We start from the raw sequence: 19,966 nt of genomic DNA, 5'->3' as shown, positions 1-19,966 counted from the left end.
CCCCCTGGAATGCGTTTGCACACGAACATTCGCTAGCAGCTGGTTGGCTCGGGGTTTGCTTTCCTCAAAATTCAAGTCAACAGCTGATTGGCAGAAGGAGTCTATCTCCAGTCTGATTGATTGGCAGGAGGAGTCCATCTCCAGTCTGATTGATTGGCAGGAGGAGTCCATCTCCAGTCTGATTGGCAGGTGAAAGAGAATGAGAAAGAACTTCAAGCAAGGTCAAACTCTTGGCAAGAGCCTGCTCTGTAAGAAGTTTTTAATGCTACGGATGGGTCGAACATCATTCTGGTGTTTTCGCCGCTCAATGAACGAAGTCAGTCTGGATATGTCAATGCTGTCAGCACTTTTGCTGTTCCCCAGCTGCAGCCATTGCTCCTGGAGGGCCAGTGCAGCCGAGGGACGCTTAGCTGGGTCATCCTGAAGTAGGAAGCATACAAAATCTTTGGCCTTCTGGCTAACTCCTTTGAAGTAGTCATCTGGGAAACTAAAGTCTAAGCGGCAAATATTCAGGCAAGTTTCCTCTACACTTTCATCCAGGAAAGGAGAGACGCCACTAAGAAGGACATATGTGAGCACTCCAATGCTCCAAACATCTGAAGTGAGGGAAACAGGATTTCCAAGAATTATTTCAGGAGCTGCAAACTCTGGGTTTCCAAGTAACTGGTGGATATAGTACGTAGTATTGAGCTGGACTGCGTCTCCAAAGTCAGCCAGTTTTATTGTTGGCTTAGTGGAACTCTGGTCCACCAAAATATTTTCAGGCTAGAAAACATAAAAGCAAAAGTTAAAATCTCTTTTCTCAAGTCAGTCCAACACACATTTAATGCTCCAACCTGACTGTTTCCCAGCCAGTGCTGTCAGCTCACGAACGTAAGGAACAGCTGCAAGGATTACTGCTGAAGGTCAGCTCTGCAAAGCTCCTAGGCAGTCCTGAAGAGGCCTCCCCCACACCAACCGGCAGGCAGTTTCTTGCCAACTACAGCATGCAATGAATGCGTTTTAGCCGCTGGCACTATAATTTTTGCCAAATAATACTGCAGATGTTCACAACAGCAGCTCTGCAAAGTTTCACAGGAACCTGTGTTTGGGAACTTAAGCTTAAAGAACAGCAATTACAAACAGAGGCTGAATAAAGCAACTACTCTTTTATGACAGAGATATAACACTCAGCTTTACTTTAATGTAATGTGGCTGTACAGATGCAAGTTAAGCACTGTTACAAGACTATGGCAGCAGAGGACTTCAAGAGAACTTCCCTGCTACTGGTGAGCTGAAAGTGGAATTATTTTTATGGTTTTAGTTCTGAAGGTACTGCTGCTATAGCTGTGATCTTAGCAAAATAAAAGTGACTTGCCTACAACTAGTTTTTAATTAGTTCATCTGTATGTACCCTGAGACTGGAAAAAGTACTGGTGAACTCCATATAGCACTAGAAAAAAATTAAATTTTGAGTCTCCATGATAACGCAGACCGGACTGGTTCTGCTTGGAAGCCAGAAGTACGTGGAGGGAAGATGCAGGCTCTTTTTGCTTTTTCTCACCATAAGCCCTTCTGGCTAAAGAGACCCTGCCTACAAAGGTGACTTGTCAATGCTGAAATCCCTTATTATTCAAATACAGATGGAAAAAAAAAAAGTGTAACAAAAGACTAAGTTTTTAATTAATATTAACTTTAAGACCTTCTTACATAGCTTTTCCTACTAGAATGCATCAAATCCTTGTGGCTCAAGTAAAATTTGAAGGTTAGAACAGAGGCCCAGAGAGGTACCATCCACATCACAGCCCTCAAAGTGCAAAGATGAGAAACAGATTTGCAGGAACAGTAGAAAAGCAGTCGTTTTCACAACAAACGCTATGCTTCTTGAGAAAGAAATAAGATTTCTGTTGCAAGTTGCTCAGAAAGTAAAAAAAAACAAAACAAAACAAAAACCAAAAACAAAACTGCTGCTATCAGCAATTAGCACAAAGGACCACGCAGGGCCAGCAAGCTTTAAGGAGAAAGCACAGGGAATTCAAAGCTTTGCTGGCTACGACTGATCTAAAGCACTTGGCGATGGAGCCCTGACCCATACTGTTCATAGTCTTGAAGTAATTCACAGTTCTATGTTCCCAGCTGCAATTTTCCTAGGAGAGAGAGGTTTCTACGCCTGAAATGGTGCACACTGCCAGGAATCCCATTCACTCCTCACCTTTAGGTCCAAATGTGCTATTCTGCAGTTGTGAAGATACTGCACAGCTTCCAGAATCTCTCCCAGGTAGAGTCTGATCTTCCCTTCTGTGAGGTTTCCCCATCGCACGACATAGTCTAGAAGGCGACCCTGGTCAGCCCTATTGGAATTACAAGGGTTATATTTTGGATTAATCCATATATCAGAACTGAAACAAAAACGTAACAGGCCACAGACTACAGGAATAACTGTAGCCTGCAGCACCTACAAGACAGAGGTATAAAGAGATTTGATATCAAGCTACCAGATCACAACATTCCTAATTCACTTGTGCAACCACCTGATATAAAGTAATTCCTAGACCTTCAGACTAACATAATCATCCACATATCAGGTTAATATCACAACTTGTTTCCTTCTGAATATTAAATTCAACATTTTAGTAACAGCATTAGACAACTGCAGTATTTTACTTAGGTGTTTTCAAACTTGTATGAAATCTTAAAAGTTCCTTATTTGTAAACCACTACAAATGCCCCAAAATGTCAGCTGTAGGGATTGCATTTTACAGATAATACGTTAGAGTCCACACACATTTCTAACACTAGTATGTAGCTGGTGGAGGTCTCAAAGGTATCGAGAAGGCCAATGAGCTGGGGATGCTGGAGATTCTGCATGACTCCAAGTTCATGGGTAACCTGGTCTCGCTTCATCAATTTCTTATTCACAAACTTAGTGGCTACTGCTCGCTTGGTTCCCTTCTGGTCACACTTCTTAACGACAGAAAATCTGCCCCTGGAATACAATATTGAAAGGAAAGAATTAACAGAGAGATGCACTAAGGACATATTTTTACCTTGAAAGACATCCTGAGAGAGATCTAATTTGAGATCTCTAATAAACTACCCTTACAGAGCAGTTGAGTTTTCAGTGCATGCATCTTCCACAAAACGTGCCTGTATAAATAATTATCTCCTGATAGAGATCTGTTTTATCGCATTTGCAGACAGCTCAAGCCAGAGAAGTATCAGCTTGCAAAGGCCATTGTTAAGTTGGACAAATGTCTATTCTACGTGACTTATTTTTGCCCATTTGCAGATGTCTTCTGTCTGTAATGTTCATACCCTAAATAAAAAGCTTTCACTACAGAAGCAGCATCAGTCACTGTAAGGCATGCTTAAAAAAAAAAAAATCCCCTATGATCTATCATACTCCTTCAGCCTAAATACGTTCTGCTTATGCAGTGCCATCTAGTGCTGGTAAAATTTTTGCTTTCTCATTTCTACTTAATCCAATGTAATTCTGGCCTTTTAGGTTCACATGATAAGTATTTTTCAAAGAGAATGTAATCTTTTGAAAAAGAAGTTAATATTTTGATATAGTCAGCTTTGGAGTTCAGCAAATAAAACGCACCTGCCAAGCTCAGCCACTTCACTGTAGAGGGAATCAAAGTTGTCTTTCCAGATTACCATGATCCCATCACTTCCAGGACCTACAGAAAAAGAGAAGAAGAGTATGCCCAAAATCTAATATACTCGGATCCTCCTCAGAAATAAATTGTTGTCATTATAAACAATGTATCGTTTTACATGTTTGCAGAAGGAGAAATATTTGGACTTCATATTCAGTTTGGGAACAGATTTCAGGAAGGTTTCCTCAGACTGGCGCCCATCATCCTTCCTTTGAAGTCGAGTGCGTCCGTATTGAAAAGCAACTCATGGACTCATATTATCCATCATCTTGCAGCTCAGAAAGAAAATTATTTCTGTAATCAAGTACTTCACTGATGGTTTATAAAGACTACTACAGCAACAGAAGGCAAAGAATTTTCTCTTTAGTCTTTGCACAAGATCATAGATATCGCACAAAAATTGACTATAATCAAATGGCAAGTCCTTCAAGCCCAAAGATTTCATAGTTTGACATTGAAACCTTACTTTGTGCTATAGCCTTAGAGTTTTCATTTTGCTCTTATGGACTGGGGAAATGAAGGGTAGGATGGCCCCAGAAAAACTGGGGCCAAAACTTCTTTGTGAAAGTATTGGTAGAGTTGGGTAGAAGGGCTATGAAAATACTGCTGCCAGTCTTTTGGGGTCTAGTTCTAGAATAACAAAGACATACAAATTCTGGTTCAGCTTTGATTGAAAAGTCAACACTTGCTTCTGGACAAGGTCAGTAAGACCAAGGACGGTGGCTGAAAGACAGAGGTTTAGTCTAGTAGACTTCTGTGACTGATTCTGGCCAAATCACAGTTTTGGGCTTCTGTACTGGTATAGGAAGGACATTCACTACACTAGTTCCTTAAAGTGCACAGTTTCACACTGATTCTTGACCATCAAGAGCTTTTTACTCCCCTGACTAGAAAGTTTCCTTGGCTGAGATACTATCAGTGGAATTGCCCCGTCCTGTTAATCCCCATATGGCAGGGGGTGGCAGCGAGACAAACTGGATTACCCACCAAAGCAGCCTGCTCAATGCAGCAGAACAAATTCTACAGTGGAACTAATTCAGGTGCAGTGGGATCTATCTGTACAGGAATAAGTAACCTTGGCAAGTTGAAGGAAACCACAAAAAGAATTGCTATCTTACGTTATGTCTGCTTATCAACAATACACCTGCCACCGTGATAAGACAGTATAGCAACTACCTGAAAGAAGCAGCTCTATTTTTCAGGGAACATTAGTGTTAAGACCAAAATTTTACTTTTTGCCTCTCATAGTGCAACACACCCATCCTAGGGCCTAACTACTGGCTGTCTTGGGTCAGCAAGCAGGAAGTGCCGGGAGTAACCACCACCTCAATATGCCGGCAGTAACGCACTTACTTTGGCTGCCAACAGGCAGAACTCGAAGTGGCAGCACTGATTATAAACCCCAAAAAATTTCAGATGAGGTTTTGGAAAGGGCACATCTTTGCAGTCTGTTTTCAATATTCCAAAAAAATGGCAAATATTTTTGAAAAAACGAAGAACATATTTTGGAGAGGTCCAACTGTGCAAGCAGTTGATATCTTTTCTTTGATATGAGTCAATTTGAGACGGAGCCATTCCACCTAAAATCTATTCATCAGTTCTCACCAATGGATAAATATATAAGTCCCTCAATAGATTAAAGGACCCAGATAGCATCAATTGCTATAAATTTGACGTAAGAAAGCCTGTTATCCTGCTGTCTCCTTGTGTTTTCCCTCTTCCTAAAAAAGGGAGGATCCTGAACACTTAAGAATAACTGAATGCAGAAACACTGAAACTTATCACTATGCCATCAAACACATCAAGTAAAAAACTTTTTTCCTTTGCTGTCTGCCTCCAAAACAGAGGCATTTTTCATCTTTGCAGGTCTCCTTTTCATTCTCTCACAAACATTCAGGTTGCCTCACTTCAGGTACTGAAATAATATAATTTAAGTGTAGATCCATGATGCAAAGGCAAGAAATGACAAATTATACATGTTAACATCGTAACATTCATTGAGACTAAACTAAAAATGCAGATGATAAAATATGATTTTATCATAGTATGTTTGAACTGGTGTTGACAGACAAGGTAAACACATGTTGCCAGTACTGTGTAGGCATTTTGTCTGTATGAACCTCTAGTTACATCATGAACGTGCATCTATTCTTGCTGCAACAAGTAATACATCACAGGCGAAAAGGTTAGTTATAATACTCCTTTAACAGAGGGATGCCCAAGAGACAGGGTTTTCTTTTTCCTGTAGTGGGGACAAGACACTTTGAATGTAACTAGATAAAAAAGGCAAAGAGACAGGCCTACCTAAAACTCGTAGACTGGCGGAAGATGAAACTGAACCCATATCGTTTGCAGCTACACATGTGTAGATACCATCGTCTTCTGCAGTGACGCCAATGATTTTCAGTGAAGCCTCTCCTAAGTCACTGGGAAACACAATGGCATCCGTTAACTTTATATTCATTTTAAAGACCTTAAGCTATGGAAATCGAAGTTAGATTGATACTATTAATACCTCTTATTCTCCTCTCTCTCTCTCTCTGGACAAACATTACTAACCCTGTCCCTGCCATTTCAGAAGCATCTACCAGAATTTGAGCACTTTGTGCCCATCAAGTATCGTCGAGTGTCCTACAGACTAGTAGGAAAACATCCTCACTCACCCTGTCTCAGCATGTCCCAGGCTTCATTGTGTTTGAAAAATCAAATGCCTTCCCCTGTTTGTTCCCGCTTCCTCTACTTCCTTCAAATTATGAGAAGCTGCATGGAGACAACCATCATTGCCCTTTCAGAAAGGTTAGTCTCCATCCCTGACTCCCAGCGTATATAAGCTGAACATTTCTACTTTCAGAGCACTCACCACTTCTAAGAGAGGGCTCCCCCTTCAGTAGAAAAGGGACACCTCACCACAGCTTTGGAGACCTCAGGATCTGTGAAAATGAGGATGGAAGGAAACTACAACGGACCTAATTTTCCCCTCTGCTCCATGGCAGAGAGAGCAATAAGCTGTGTAAGACCACAGGAGAAAGATTCTGCAGACTCTTCCTTAATCTTTCTCACTGCTCAACCATCCTTTGTTTGATGGTTTGTCTTTAAATGTCTACTTAAATCTTCCTCTGTCTAATTAATTTCTAGTACTTTTTTGACCATCTGCCATGGACATGAACAGCAAATAATTTTATTTGCAAAATTCTCTTTCAAATGTGAATACTTGGCAAGTCCTCCCTACACTTTTCACCTCTAGTCTCAAAACAACCCTAACACCTTAACACAAACCAACCCTAATTCTTTCACAATAAGGTGTCTTTTCAAGATTTTCTATCATTCTCATTATTTTCCTTTGGATTCATCCCAGTAACTGCAAGTCATTTGACTAACTGAACTAAAACCTATATGCCATGGTCTTTACCACATGACTTAATTTCAGGGAAAAAAAGAAGAATGTAAATTCTAAGAACATAGGAGGATGACCCCCTTCCCCAACTCAAAGAACATTTCATGATTTCATGATTGTTGCTTCTAAAAATCTGTCAGCCACAGCCAACGTAATTTACTGGATATAATTCTGTAAAAGTAATGAACCACAGCGAATTAAACCTCGTGAATCTAATTCTTGACTTATCTCACAACAGTCCTGGATGCAGTAGCAATGCTGCCACAATGTATCTGTCTCGCCATAAAAAAAAAAAAATCATTCCCAGTGAAAAGGAAAAAGCGGCAGCAGCAGGAGGTAAAAAAGAACAGTATAACACACCACCAAGTTTGCGCGTAAGTTGGGCTATACCACGCAACCTCTGAGATGATGACATATTCTTCTACCTATTAATGAGAAAGTTTTCACAAAAAGCCCCTTCATTCTGAATTGAGAGCTTAATCCATAAATAAGACATTTCTTCACACTGAAATTACTAATTAAACAACATTTTCCGTCCATAAAAGAATGCTTTTCCAGAAAAAAAAAAAACCTTTGCCAACATGCGGTGTCACATTCCAAAATGCAGCATTTTTCTCTTATAAGAAACCAGATATTTTGCGCTACCAGCTAGGCTGTTAGGTTCTATCATAGAAAAGCTAAAACCAGACAAAAGTGTTAATTTCTGTGCTTCAACAATGAAGACAGCGACACTGCTACATGTTACACAACATTTCCAGAAAATCTCAGCTGTGAAATATTTGTGTATGAGGGCAACCCTATCTTTCTGTCTCAAACCCACTAGCTATCCTGCACCAAGGGTGCAAATAGAAAAATGTAACAGCAGTTCCTGTTGAACATCATGCAAATTACTGTACCTGTACGAAATGCTGTGATGACCGTCATTGCTCAGTGTGTTATGATCAGGACCCTTCCAAGTAACTGAAGCCTTGGGGCGACCACAGACTTTACACCTAAGCACGATGGTCTCTCCTGTCTCACATGTTACCTCACTCAATGGTATTATAAACTCTGGGGGAACTGGAAAAAGAAAATTAATGGCACTAGGTCAAATGAAGTTAATAAACTTGCTTTTCTATTCCTTGCACACTCTCTTTTCTATTAGACAAATTAGTATGGCACTTTAAATTTCCAAGGTGCGTCTACCTGTCTATCCTTGGAGCACACCCGTGGTTAGGCCACTTGCTGAGGCTCTGCAGAGCTAGTGAATTTTTGTCCACATGAACGTGGACACAACACTACTGCTAAGCCAAGGATAACCCTGAGGCCTACCATGGTGAACCCAACACCCTGTTTATGGCAAGCTGGGGAGACCCTGCAGTGGAAAGTATTTAAGGACGTGCTCAGCTATCTTATCTTTATGCCCAGTGAAGTCTGTGAAAGGGAACACAAAACACCTCACTCGTCCCCTGAGGCACTGTGGTGGTTTCCCTTTTTCACAGGTGAAACTCAACAAGTTTGGTTCTACGCATTAAGATGAAACCCCAGATTGGCTCTGACCTGAGAGCACCGCTGTCTTTGTGCTGATCAGCCTCTGCGCTGCAGAGGCCCTGAATGTTCCCTAGGGTGCAAGGTTAAAAACGAAGCAGCTCCAAATCCTGGCCTTGTAATTTTGCAAATTCAGCAAGGCCCAACTTCCATACAGTCTCCTTACAGAACATGTCACGTGGTCCTTGTGTTTTATGTTGTTTTGGACTTGTGAACAAAAATGTATTCCATGCATCTTAAAAAATAAATATGACTTGTTTCATTAACTGTCTCCCTTATCCAAAAAGAGCCTAAGTATATTTTGATAGAAAATACTCAGTTCCTGACACAATTAATGCCAGGCAAATTTAAACAAAGTAAATAATGTTTTAATCAAATTATATTTACTGCAACTTTTAAAAATTAAAGCAACTTACCATCATAAATGTAATTGGGGTTGAGAAGCTGGAAAGGAGAAATTACAGAATTAGTGTCCTGTTAACTTTATAATAAAGAATGGTAGAAGACAAAGCACAGTGATGGGTTAGTCATCTGTACCCACAAAGATCCAAGAAACTCCTGAACATGAGAATTTCTTCACCACTCTACTCTTTCTGCAGTATATCCTTATGCTATATCATACTTGCACACTCAAAGATTGTATCTTCCTGTTTTCCGATTTGGCACTGTCCATTAAAACCACTGTTGCCTCCAATTCCTTCATGTGAGAAATTCTGACAGAAGCTACTTTTAAAGAAATCCCAACACAACTTCTTTCGGAAACGACTACATCTTTGTAACACCTACCTTTACAGAAACCTTGTTGGCAAGTCCTTCTCGAGATTTGCGGTAACCATTTTCTAGCTTGCCTTCCCTTTTGCCGTCTTTATCTTTTTTCTCAGATTTCTTCCTTAAACGGAGTGCTGTGTGCCAAGATGTTGACTTCCTGAATACAGGACATTAACTTTAATTAATTTTTTTTCAACTCCAAGTTATATGTTAATACCCTTTAGTTTCAGTTGGTATTCACTGGAAAAGTATGTTGAAATGTTATTTCATTGTATTAAAGTATGAAATACATTAACTATGCCATAAGAGATGCTACCTTGGTTAAACCTGTAAGCAAGGTAGTAAGATTAGTCTGTAGTTCATTATTTCTTGAAATCATTGCTTGAATGGTAAACTTTCTATATGAAAATACAAACTGTCAATCAAACTGAGCAATGATCGATATGAAATCTGTGTCAAATATAGGCTATAGAAGCTTCACATAAAGCTTTAGTGCTAACAGCTTTGATATAATTTCTCCCATTGCAGATCTGAGAGACATCTTCTTAGCACAACCAGTACTTTCCAATAGGTTTGTGGCTCAAAGTAGAGATCTAGGAACTCTGAAAGCTTGTTTCACTTGGAACAAACAGTCCCTGACTGTTTTCCTAAACAAACGTGTCTAGCCTGATAGCTCATTAAACAAGTAACTATTGCTGCTCTTAGATCAGGTATTGTATCATCATCTTTTCCCAGAAGATTGCATTACTACAGCTTTTTAATAATGAGTATGTGCTTCTGAGCTCTCTCTTACCAGCTTGTATTTTGAAGTTTGCTAAGGGACCTCTCAAGTATTCATTCTGCTTGATCACAGAATCTATTTCTCAAAGATCATATCAACTTTTGGATTAAAAGGTTCAAAGCCTTGTCTACATTTGATGTTTTTCTTCCTCCTCCCCTTCTACATACACCCAGGCACTCACTTGATGGTTCCATCAGGGTTGTCAATGATGACTGCACTGGTATGCCCCAAGACATAGCCGGGAATCCAGCCCTCGGCTGCGGGGCACTGATCAGTGGCGGCTCTGAACACCAAAAACATGTTCTGTTGGTTGCTGGCTAGAATCTGCACGACCTCTCCTTGGTAGACATTTATCTCATCCTCCTTCACTGCCGTGTAATCGTGTGTCACCAGCATGGTGGAGATATTGCTACTGCTGCTACTTTCACTCTGCAAGTGTCAATTGAAAGCAGAAAGAGGGAGGAAAAAAAAAGAAAGTTTAAAGTTCATGAAGAAGACAGGCTGTTATTGGCCTGCTACATTACCTGCATAATCCACATAGCTTAAGCTGCAGTCAAAGAAAAGGGCTACAATTTCTCTTTTACAGCTGCCTGTGTCTATTTATCTCATGCAAAATCTTTGAATAACTTCATGTACAGCTGCTGCAGAAATTTATTCCCGTTACTTTTACTCAAGATTACTTCCTTTAACTAGGAGTCAGTTTATACATAGATCTCCACTGGTCTTCCTTTCAAGCTCAGACACTGAACCTTGCATCTCTATCAGGCAACAAAACTACAGCACAGTACATAGGACAGTTTTTCATGGTCTCACAGGTGCAGTTTCAAAATCATAATCATTACCTCATAAACACTGGAAATTCCAATAAAGAAAAATACATACAGTCTTTCCTAGCACTGTTTGTCAGATCTCAAGACACCAGCCTTCCGCATACAAAACATGACAAGCTACAAAAAACCAAAATACGCTTCTGAGAGTGTGTCTCAAAACCACAAGGCTTGTCCCTGGTTAAATCTGTATGATAAGGTTTATTCCTTTAACACACACAGGATGAGGTAAATTACTAAAGTAAGAAATTATTAATTCCTTGGGCAAAATAGGCCCACTGAACTATCAGAACAAAGCTGGAAATCTCACTTCTAACTGATTACTGACTATGATAGCTGAGTGTTGTTAGCTGTTTATCATACACTTTCAACTACTATTCATGCATGTTGTTCGTTTCCCCACCAAGCACTTTCAGAAAGCTAATTATGGCTGATCAGGTGTACATTAGAAGTCATATTGCTTCTCAGAACAAAAAGCCTTCTCCTGGCCATGAATCCACTGGGAATTATTATTTTTTAAAAGTAAGACTCACTTTGTCCATTTGCATGCATTTCTCCTATGAGGTTTAATAAATGGGAAGTGTGAAATCTATTATCAGACTACGCAACCTATTCCCTGAAATAAGTAATTTCCTTCTTGAAACAAGTTAAAACCAAAGCGGATGGCCTATTAATGATGTGGCACGAGGCGTGCATGTGTGTGCCTGTCTTTTGTCTCTGTTCTTACTTCAAACTCTTTCAGGTCACTACCAGCGAGGCCTTGCTGTTGCTCAGTAGTAGCTGAGTTGAAGAAAGAAATCGGCACCCAGCTGTAGCTAGAGACTACTATCACTTACATAGCATAACCACACATTAGCACCACGTCTGTGCTAGCAGTGAGCGTAAAGCTTGGCACACAGGATTAAAACAGTGTCAACTTTTTCCTCAAACCTGTCAAATATTTCTGCCCTCAGTGTTGAGGGGATGCAGCAGGGATCAGTGGACAGCATGGTACACTGGGAGCCCTGAAAATCACCTTCTCTTCCAATTTGCTAATGGCCTTGAACAAGTCACTCCATCTTTCAGTGCCTGTGCTTCCCCATGAGCGCTCTGGCTGAGAAACCAAGACATTTGGAAAGGAACAGTCTCATATTACTCATTCATAGCATGTTCAGCACATTGATGCTGGGGTTTCCAGTGAGCCTGTACATTTTATTCTAGCTGGGCTGTTTTGTTCAACTGGGTGGCTCAAGTCCACTCTGTCTTTTCCCCCTGTTTGCTGGGTGAAGAAGCAAATGCTACCACAGAGAGAAAGATCTCATCCTGGACTGCACCTCTACTATAGGATATTTAAGTTAATTGCAGATGCAGTATTTCCAGTGAGAAAACTCATTTTTTCTGGCTTACAGGACTGTCTGCATGGTCTTTCGTATTAGCAAGCCCTTTCCATGATTCAGGCAAACCAGGAATAGTAGAACCAAAAAATCAGTCTCACTTTCAGTCATTGTTTAAATTAAGATTACAACTTGCTAGATTCTTTTAGCTAGATGAAAAAAAAACTCTATTCAGAGAAAGCTGCTTTTGTTAACTCCTTCTGTTAGACTTACAGGGGGAGATGAAGGGAAGGCTGAAGTTGGAAAACCAACCTAAGCCCCAAACCTTGCCCCACATACTATTCCTGAACATACAGTTTCTTAGCATGCAGCAGAATTTGTATAACTGCAGGACTGACCTTCCTGTAACACAACAGTTCTTTTAAATATTAAAGTCTTGAAGGATCATAAACTCTGAATATTTCTTATTTTCAATAAGGACAAATAAATCTGTTAAAAAACCAACTGTCTGGTAACTATGAAATGACAAACATTCTTATGTTATGTGTTTATAACAGAATTTATTCTCACTACAGAAAGATAGCCTTTCCTTTTGCCTTGCAAGGAAGTAATTATTCTTGCACAGTTAATGTTTTTCTAATGCAAGTTCTGCTGGTCATCACTGACCTCAATTATGGGATTAGAGGAGGATTTACAATCAAAATACAAAAAAATTCCTCCAGATACTAGCAAAACCAATTCCTTTTTCTTCTTGTTAGAAGTATTTTTTCCGTAAGTAACCAACCTTAACTATATGCACATGTAAATATACACACACAAATGGTTACATCAAAATAAACCCTCACAACCCATTTTCTCTAGCCTGTTGAATGTGGTACGAAATCCTGCTAAAGTAGGGTCTAGAAATGAGGTTATAAATGAAGAATTATGACCTTTCTCAATTACCAAATTAAAAGAAACAGAGTTGTGAAGCAGAAGGCATGTATTCAGATTACTACATTTTACAGTAAAACACTGGTGTCTCTGCTGAGGTAGTATCAAAATTGAAATGTTTTGAAAACTCAGTGTCATCCCGTCTCTCCCTCCCTCTCTTTAATGGAATGACATCAGTTAATACTATGCAAGTCTTCTCTGCAAATAAAAAGTACCACTATCTTGATTCACATACTGTGCAGTAATTGCAAGAAATTATCCCAGATATTATATTATCATCACATTTTGCTAGAGTGAAGATAAACACAAGACAGAGCTAAACCAAACGAAAAGCTGAAGGAAGACTGGGATAAAAATACAATACATGCAAAGCGTAATTTTTTCTTCTGAAGCTATTATAAAAGTAAGTGTAAGAACTAAGAAGTCAAGAAAGCTCTGTGTGTTAAACAGCTCTATAAAGAAATGCATGCATTTTAAAAAGGTCTGGCAAGTTAGGTGATTTGCAAAATTGGTATTGCATACTATTCATGAGAGAGTGGAAAAACAAACATTCATGAACACAACACTTAGTGAGAGAAAAATCAAATGTGAGTTTAAAAAGAAAGGCACCATAGCCTGCCTACCACATCCATGGCAAGTGCCTTGAAATTTTTGCTTTATATTTGCACATGCCCCTGTGATTGCTGTGTTGCATTTCCTGGCGGACGTTATTACAGAGAATGTGGATTCTGTCGATACCCCAGCTTTCTGAACAAACGCATCAAGTGCATACTAAAAAGTTGAATCTCCAGATGCCCTAATCCAGTTCTTCTTACAAGGCAGAAAAAGACAAGAGGAGCCGCTATTTGTTTTGGTTGTAGAAGAAGGATTATTTTAGCGAGGTTTTGTTGGCCTATTTTGACTGGATTGCAGGAAGCTTCCTTGATCAGACACAGTATTTAAAAAGAGAATGTTGTACATGAACTAAGGCTGAAAGGAGGGGGGGGGGGGGGGGGGGGAATACACTAATAAAAAATAAAAATCAAACAGCCCAGGGAATATACTGTAGATGTCTCCACGAAGTTAAAACTCAACAGGACAATGGTGGCGGATTTGTGCTGAAAGGGAAAAAAGCCCCAAGGCAATCTGCCAAAATCTCGAAGTCAGACTGAAGTGCTGGGTGCAATGCATACCCCAAGGTGCTCTGGCTGCCACGCTTGAGAATGTTAATTATGTGCCTTCAAATTAGAGACAAAGCAAGGACAGCAAGTTAGTAAGTATCAGCCTAGTGATCTATGTTTTCAGCAGAGGCAGAAGTTGCATCTAATGTTAGCAGTTGCTTTTGTGTCTGTATACATATCTGTGTTTGTATGCATACATACACAGACAGGCAGACAATTTGGGTTTTCAATGTGCAGAAGATATTCGAACAGTTGATTATTTCAGAGCAGTACAGCACCGGAGAGCCAGAAGTTAGTACGGAGAGTGATGGTAACGCACAGAAAGGGAGCATGGGAAGGTTTTAGAAGAGCTCGCAGGACAGAGGTGCTCCGCTCTTACCCCATTACTCTGGGTGGAGTGAACTGACTGCTCGCTGGTCGAGGAGCATGTGCTCATGCGGTCTGTGTCCTTGCTGTGTGAAGAGTGGCGGTGGACCTGCCGCTGGAGGGAGTCATTGTCCCCAGGGAAAGTGAAGGAGCCAGGGCGGCTAGCAGGGGATGCTGGGATGGAGCTCCAAAAGGAGCCCTTCTGCAGGGGGCTGCTGGGTGGAAAGGTTTCTTTGCCAAAAGGAGAAGGGAAAGTCGTGGAGAGAGGAGAGTTCATTGGTGAGATGGCTCCTGGCCTTGGCTTCCCAAGCGTCAGTGATCCTATGCTGTTTCTTGATCGACTGTCCTCTGAACTTCCACGTGAGTCTTTCTGGGCTCCATCAGCTGAGCCAGAAATGTTTCCCGCTGTCTTCCTGGGACTTTCAATAACTTTCATCTTGGGAATCTGCTCAGCTTCTCTCTGAGGACCGTCCAGTTCTGCATTGGGAGGGTGCCTGTCTGGCTGGCTCAGGCCAGTTTCTAGGGAGGTGTTGTAGTGTGGCAGGGAGAGATTGTGAATGGACATACCTGACATCTTGTCTGCCTCTGCTTGGGCCGAGGCTGCAGAGGAGACCAGGACTGGGGAATGGTGTCTGACAGGCTGGGGGATCCGGGATGGCCGGCTACGGCTGGAGCTGGGAATGCCACTACAGCTGCTGGGGCCGCTGCTGTTACCGCTGCTGCTCCCGCTGCCGCCTCCACCACTGCTGTGGTTCCTCTGGTACTCAATTGGGGACGTCAAGGCTGCAACAGGGGTGGGAGGGGGGTGATCAGGGAAAGGAGGGCAGGAAAGGGAACAGGAACAGTTTAAAACAGGCATGTTTACTGACAAAAGGGGAGTGCTGTTCAAATAATGTAAATTCCCTTAGCAATGCTATCCATGCTGTAGATCTCAAGTCACTTTTTATATCACACCTTCATGACCTCCATTAAAGGTACATTAATATGTACCTCTATTAAAGATGAAAAATTTGAAACCAGAGAGAAACGTTTTCCTCTAGGATCACACTGTCAGTCAGCAGCAAAGCTGGAAAAAAAACCAGGTCTCACTCCAAATTCTCAGCTTGTTCCATCCATTACAACTCTTGGAAAAAAAAAAAAAAAAAAAAAAGATTGGGGCAACAACTGATGGATACAAAAATACAGCAAGAACCTTCTAGTGTCACAGAAGACACTACTGTCTTCTACTTTTCTCCTGCAGAATCTGAATGTTGTTGCCACAGTAAGATGTGAAAAAAATGGCCACCAAAATAACACAGCAAACCATATTCTGAATGGATGCTTAGAATTCCACTTGGGTTTAGCCTTTAAAGGCTCCTATTTGCTTAAGAGGGGTACACAAGATTTCCACCTCAATGGATGGTGCCAATCTTGATTCACTCCTACAAAACATTTGGAAAATTTCACTAAGAGAACACCATGTAAATTCAGACTAGCACTCTTATAATAAATGCTAGCATGTGTTCTGAAGCAGAAATGTGGCACATATGCCCCAACTGTTCTGTACTAGCTCAGGAAAAAGGAAATTTGCAAAACATTTCAAAGCAAAGAAGAAACAGATGAAAGAGAAGTCATTCAATGATGAACTTTCAGTGAGAGGAAACAATTTACCATTTAAAAAGTTGCGCTGGTTTTCCAAAATTTGGTTAATTTCGTGGATCCATAACTGGCGGACTCCTGGACTGGCAGAATGCAAAATAAAGGTCTCCGTGACATCGCCCGTTCTTGATGTTAGTGCAAATTTACATGGATCGCTGTCCACATTTTCCTCCAGGGAAAGGCAACTCACCTTGATTACAAAAAAAAAAAAAAAAAAAAAAAGAGGATTTACTTCATGTATTTTGAGAGAAAAATACCTCTAAAATCTCTTACTCGGGAGTCAAATGATGACCATTCTTTCTGTCAGTAAGATAATACCAGGAAATGAAGGATTACAGTAAACTAAGGATTATTTTACTGTAACGTGAATTGTGCCTGAACAAACTCCAGCTAGTCAGCATGGCCCAATGTTCTCCACCATCCCTCACTCTCCCTTTGTATCATTTAAAATACTGAGCCTGCTATGGAGCTCCACCACTGGCCCACACCGAAGGCTTCTGCTGCAGGTACAGCAATGCCTTGGAAGAGGCTGTCCAGCCAGCGCTGAACAGGATGCTCAGGTGGCAGGCATAGCACTGAGGTGAATTAAGGGAAGCAGGGTCCACCCAAAGTGCTTCACAAGGAGGGCTGGTGGGCCCTAATATTTTCAGGTTTTGTTTCACAGAAAGCTTAAAGTGGGGGTAACTGCTTTTTGTTTGAGGAAGAGCTGACACGTCTAAGAAGGTGGCACTACTTACAAATGTTACCTACACATTTGGACTGATTTCAGCTGACACTCAAAGAAGGGAGACGTAAAGAGTTACCTTTATTTGTAATGACTTCGCAATGTACTGTGTACACAGCACAGAGCTGAACACTAAACTCTTCGTGAATGCTTGTCCAGCTTTGTTACAAGAACACCTATTTTGGTATGCTTCGTGTGGGAAGCATCAGAGTACAGGGAACCAAAGATTGCCATTTATCATCAGGGTGAGCACAAATCTGGTAGGAAGTACTCTCAGGAAGTGACTGACACCTCACTGTGCATTATGATTGCAGATCTAGATGTCATGAGCGACTCCACACTGAATCAGAAACTGTTACCTTAGCAGAGTTTTGTGCAGGGGACACAAAGACTCACACACAACAGTTACCTTGATACTGTTTTTAAACAAGAATCCGGGCATGGAGAAACCTTTCTTTTTATCTAGCAGCTCACTGAAAATGACAATTTGCTCAAACAGGAAGACTCGTCTCTCCTTGCAGCGTGGCAGAAGTCCCGTGTCCTGGTCTGTAACCAAGAATGTGTCCTGGAGCAGGAGCTTACCCTGGGCTACAATTTTACCCTAAACACAGAGGTAAGTGGAAACACATTTAGTGCAGTTCTTAATTTCCGCAATCAACCTTTTTGAGCAGATGCTCATGCCAAAATAGCTTTGTATATTTCTCAATTTCTGGATGTCACTAACTATTATATATTCATTGATCCTCCTATACACAAAACATTCTTGTGCCCTTTCTCAAAAGCCAAACATCATCCAGAACAAACCCCCCAAAAATCCACCCCACCCTTTTCAATTCATACTGCAGTTTGAGGCTTGTAACATTAAGGCTTTCATCTCTCTGTTCTCAGTAACTCCCACAGTAACTCATATATTCTTCTCATGTCTTCCAGGGTGCTGAAAAGGGGAAGAATTCAAGTTCATACCTGCATCACAGAGCTGAAAGGGCTTTGCAAGCAGAACACGTGACTATGGTCTGGCTGATGCATACCGCTTCAACAGCTAATTTCCGTCACTGCTAGACTCAGCAAAGCAAGGAGAAGGGCTACAGTTGCCTCAGGTACTTTACTGACCTTAGCAACTCCTCCTTTGTCTACACTACCGAAGTAAAGTCTGCTCACCTGTTGATAACTGATTACTTCACTATTTTGTTATTAGTCAATAAGGGAACTGTAATAACACCAGCACTTCCCAGATTTTGCAGAAGCACTTACCTAGTATGACTGACACAACAGGTAAAGTTTCCCAGGAAAAGTCCTTGGCAGGGCTAAGACTTGATTTTTCATTCACTGCTTTTTGCACCAGCTAACCAGATAGTGAGGGGGCACCATACCTCCTTTCTCTCCACAACATTAATGGTTAATTTCTAAAGAACCTGACAAAACCCCTAAGCAAAACCCCAGCCAACTTACATCAAATCCTTGCAGGCGGCCAACATTCATCATGTCATTACACCGTTTTGGTACTATACACATGACCTCTACAGCTCTCTGTTCAAGACAAATAAAAAGTCAAAGCTTTATTTTCCAAATGAGTTAGCAGCATAAAATTTAGTTTAATTTGCTATGGTTGCTTTAGATCAGAAATGCAGAAAGTAAACACTTATAATCACATTCTCAAGAAGATCAGAAAAGGAAAGTGACTATGTCAAAACAAGAGAATGCCAGAGTAAAGAGCATTCAAATCACTAAGACAAAATGTCTCGAGTACCTCTAGTTCCGTTGTGTCAAGATTAGCTTTTTTAGAATATTTGAGAAAGTCCTGAAAAAGGAAAAAAAACAACAGTAAAATGAGTTATTTTCTCATTAATCAGCAATGAGAAATCTTACAAAATCTGAATTTGCTCTCCTCTGTCAGAATGAGACTGGAGAAGACACACAGAAAAATGTCTTCTTAAAGCTTCTTGCTACAGTGCTTTCCTCCTCTTATTTTTTTAAGATTTATTCACTATTTTGATCTAGCTCATACATGTATTAAGGCAATGACCTCTGTGATACACAGGGCTGCTCTTCAGTAAACATGCGATATTAAAATGGTTGCAGATGTAGATGGAAAAGCTGGGATGAGTCCCAACAACTCATATCACATTTAGATCTGAAAACAGTTAGGAGATCCCTCTTCCCTTCATATGACATTGGTACAAATTCTAAACATTTCCATGCCACTAACTTGAGTTCATTTGGTCTTTAACTGTTAAAAGAAAAAGCAAAATTCTGCCCAAGCTATTTACTTCAATTTTTATAATTATCTGAATATGCTCAGAAAATAATCATGTGACATTGCTTACAAATCTGAGTTCTGTTTGGGAGGAGGGTGGAAAAGTATCAGCAATATTTAAAAAAGAAAACATATCAGTTAACACATATATTACACCATTCATCTCAACATCACTCTACCTTTAGTAACAGCTGGTATTTCATAATTCTCTGCACAGGTTTTATTAGCAAGTCCGTGAGCTGGAGTCTGTGGCCCAGGCGTTGCTTTAGATCCTGAGGGTTACAAAACAAACTTTTTGTTTGTTTGTTCAGTTAGAAACAACTTTGTTCTGTTTTCTTGAGTTAGAAACACAGCAGGATATATCACTATTAATGGCTGTCAGAGCAGAAATTGGCAAAAGTCAGAGCAGAATCTAATCTTCAGTTAGCAAAAGCTGGAGTCCTTCCCCTTTATCTGTATCAGCTTTGTTTCCAAAGTATTTTCCTCTCCAAGCACCTTCCATATCCTTTTATGGAAAGGCTGTACAGTGAAATGTAATTTTTCAGTCACAGGTTGTATGTAAGTCTATTTTCAACAGTGATCTTTGCTCATCCAAAATTGTCACTTCATATGATACGCACTGTTAACTGCTTGGGCTACG

General features: G+C 40.6%; 1 protein-coding gene across 1 annotated transcript in view; it reads right to left on the bottom strand.

Annotated features, from left to right (window-relative positions):
* Positions 1–222: 222 nt before the first annotated feature.
* The window catches only part of TRIO (trio Rho guanine nucleotide exchange factor), a 247,376-nt gene continuing 227,632 nt past the window's right edge, over positions 223–19,966 (bottom strand). The window contains exons 43-57 of the mRNA XM_086468999.1: positions 19,506–19,598; positions 18,820–18,870; positions 18,522–18,599; positions 17,482–17,673; positions 16,361–16,538; positions 14,724–15,493; positions 10,293–10,540; positions 9,349–9,487; positions 8,979–9,006; positions 7,932–8,094; positions 5,946–6,067; positions 3,584–3,662; positions 2,765–2,965; positions 2,192–2,330; positions 223–765 (exon numbers count right to left, since the gene is read on the bottom strand). Of these exons, the coding sequence (XP_086325125.1) occupies positions 223–765; positions 2,192–2,330; positions 2,765–2,965; positions 3,584–3,662; positions 5,946–6,067; positions 7,932–8,094; positions 8,979–9,006; positions 9,349–9,487; positions 10,293–10,540; positions 14,724–15,493; positions 16,361–16,538; positions 17,482–17,673; positions 18,522–18,599; positions 18,820–18,870; positions 19,506–19,598 (3,024 nt within the window). The remainder of the gene's footprint in view (positions 766–2,191; positions 2,331–2,764; positions 2,966–3,583; positions 3,663–5,945; positions 6,068–7,931; positions 8,095–8,978; positions 9,007–9,348; positions 9,488–10,292; positions 10,541–14,723; positions 15,494–16,360; positions 16,539–17,481; positions 17,674–18,521; positions 18,600–18,819; positions 18,871–19,505; positions 19,599–19,966) is intronic.

Source organism: Leptosomus discolor, chromosome 8 (assembly GCF_034619465.1).
Source record: "Leptosomus discolor isolate bLepDis1 chromosome 8, bLepDis1.hap2, whole genome shotgun sequence".
Lineage (NCBI taxonomy): Eukaryota > Metazoa > Chordata > Aves > Leptosomiformes > Leptosomidae > Leptosomus > Leptosomus discolor.
Note: the sequence above shows the minus strand (reverse complement) of the source record. Positions and strands in the feature narration are given on the sequence as shown.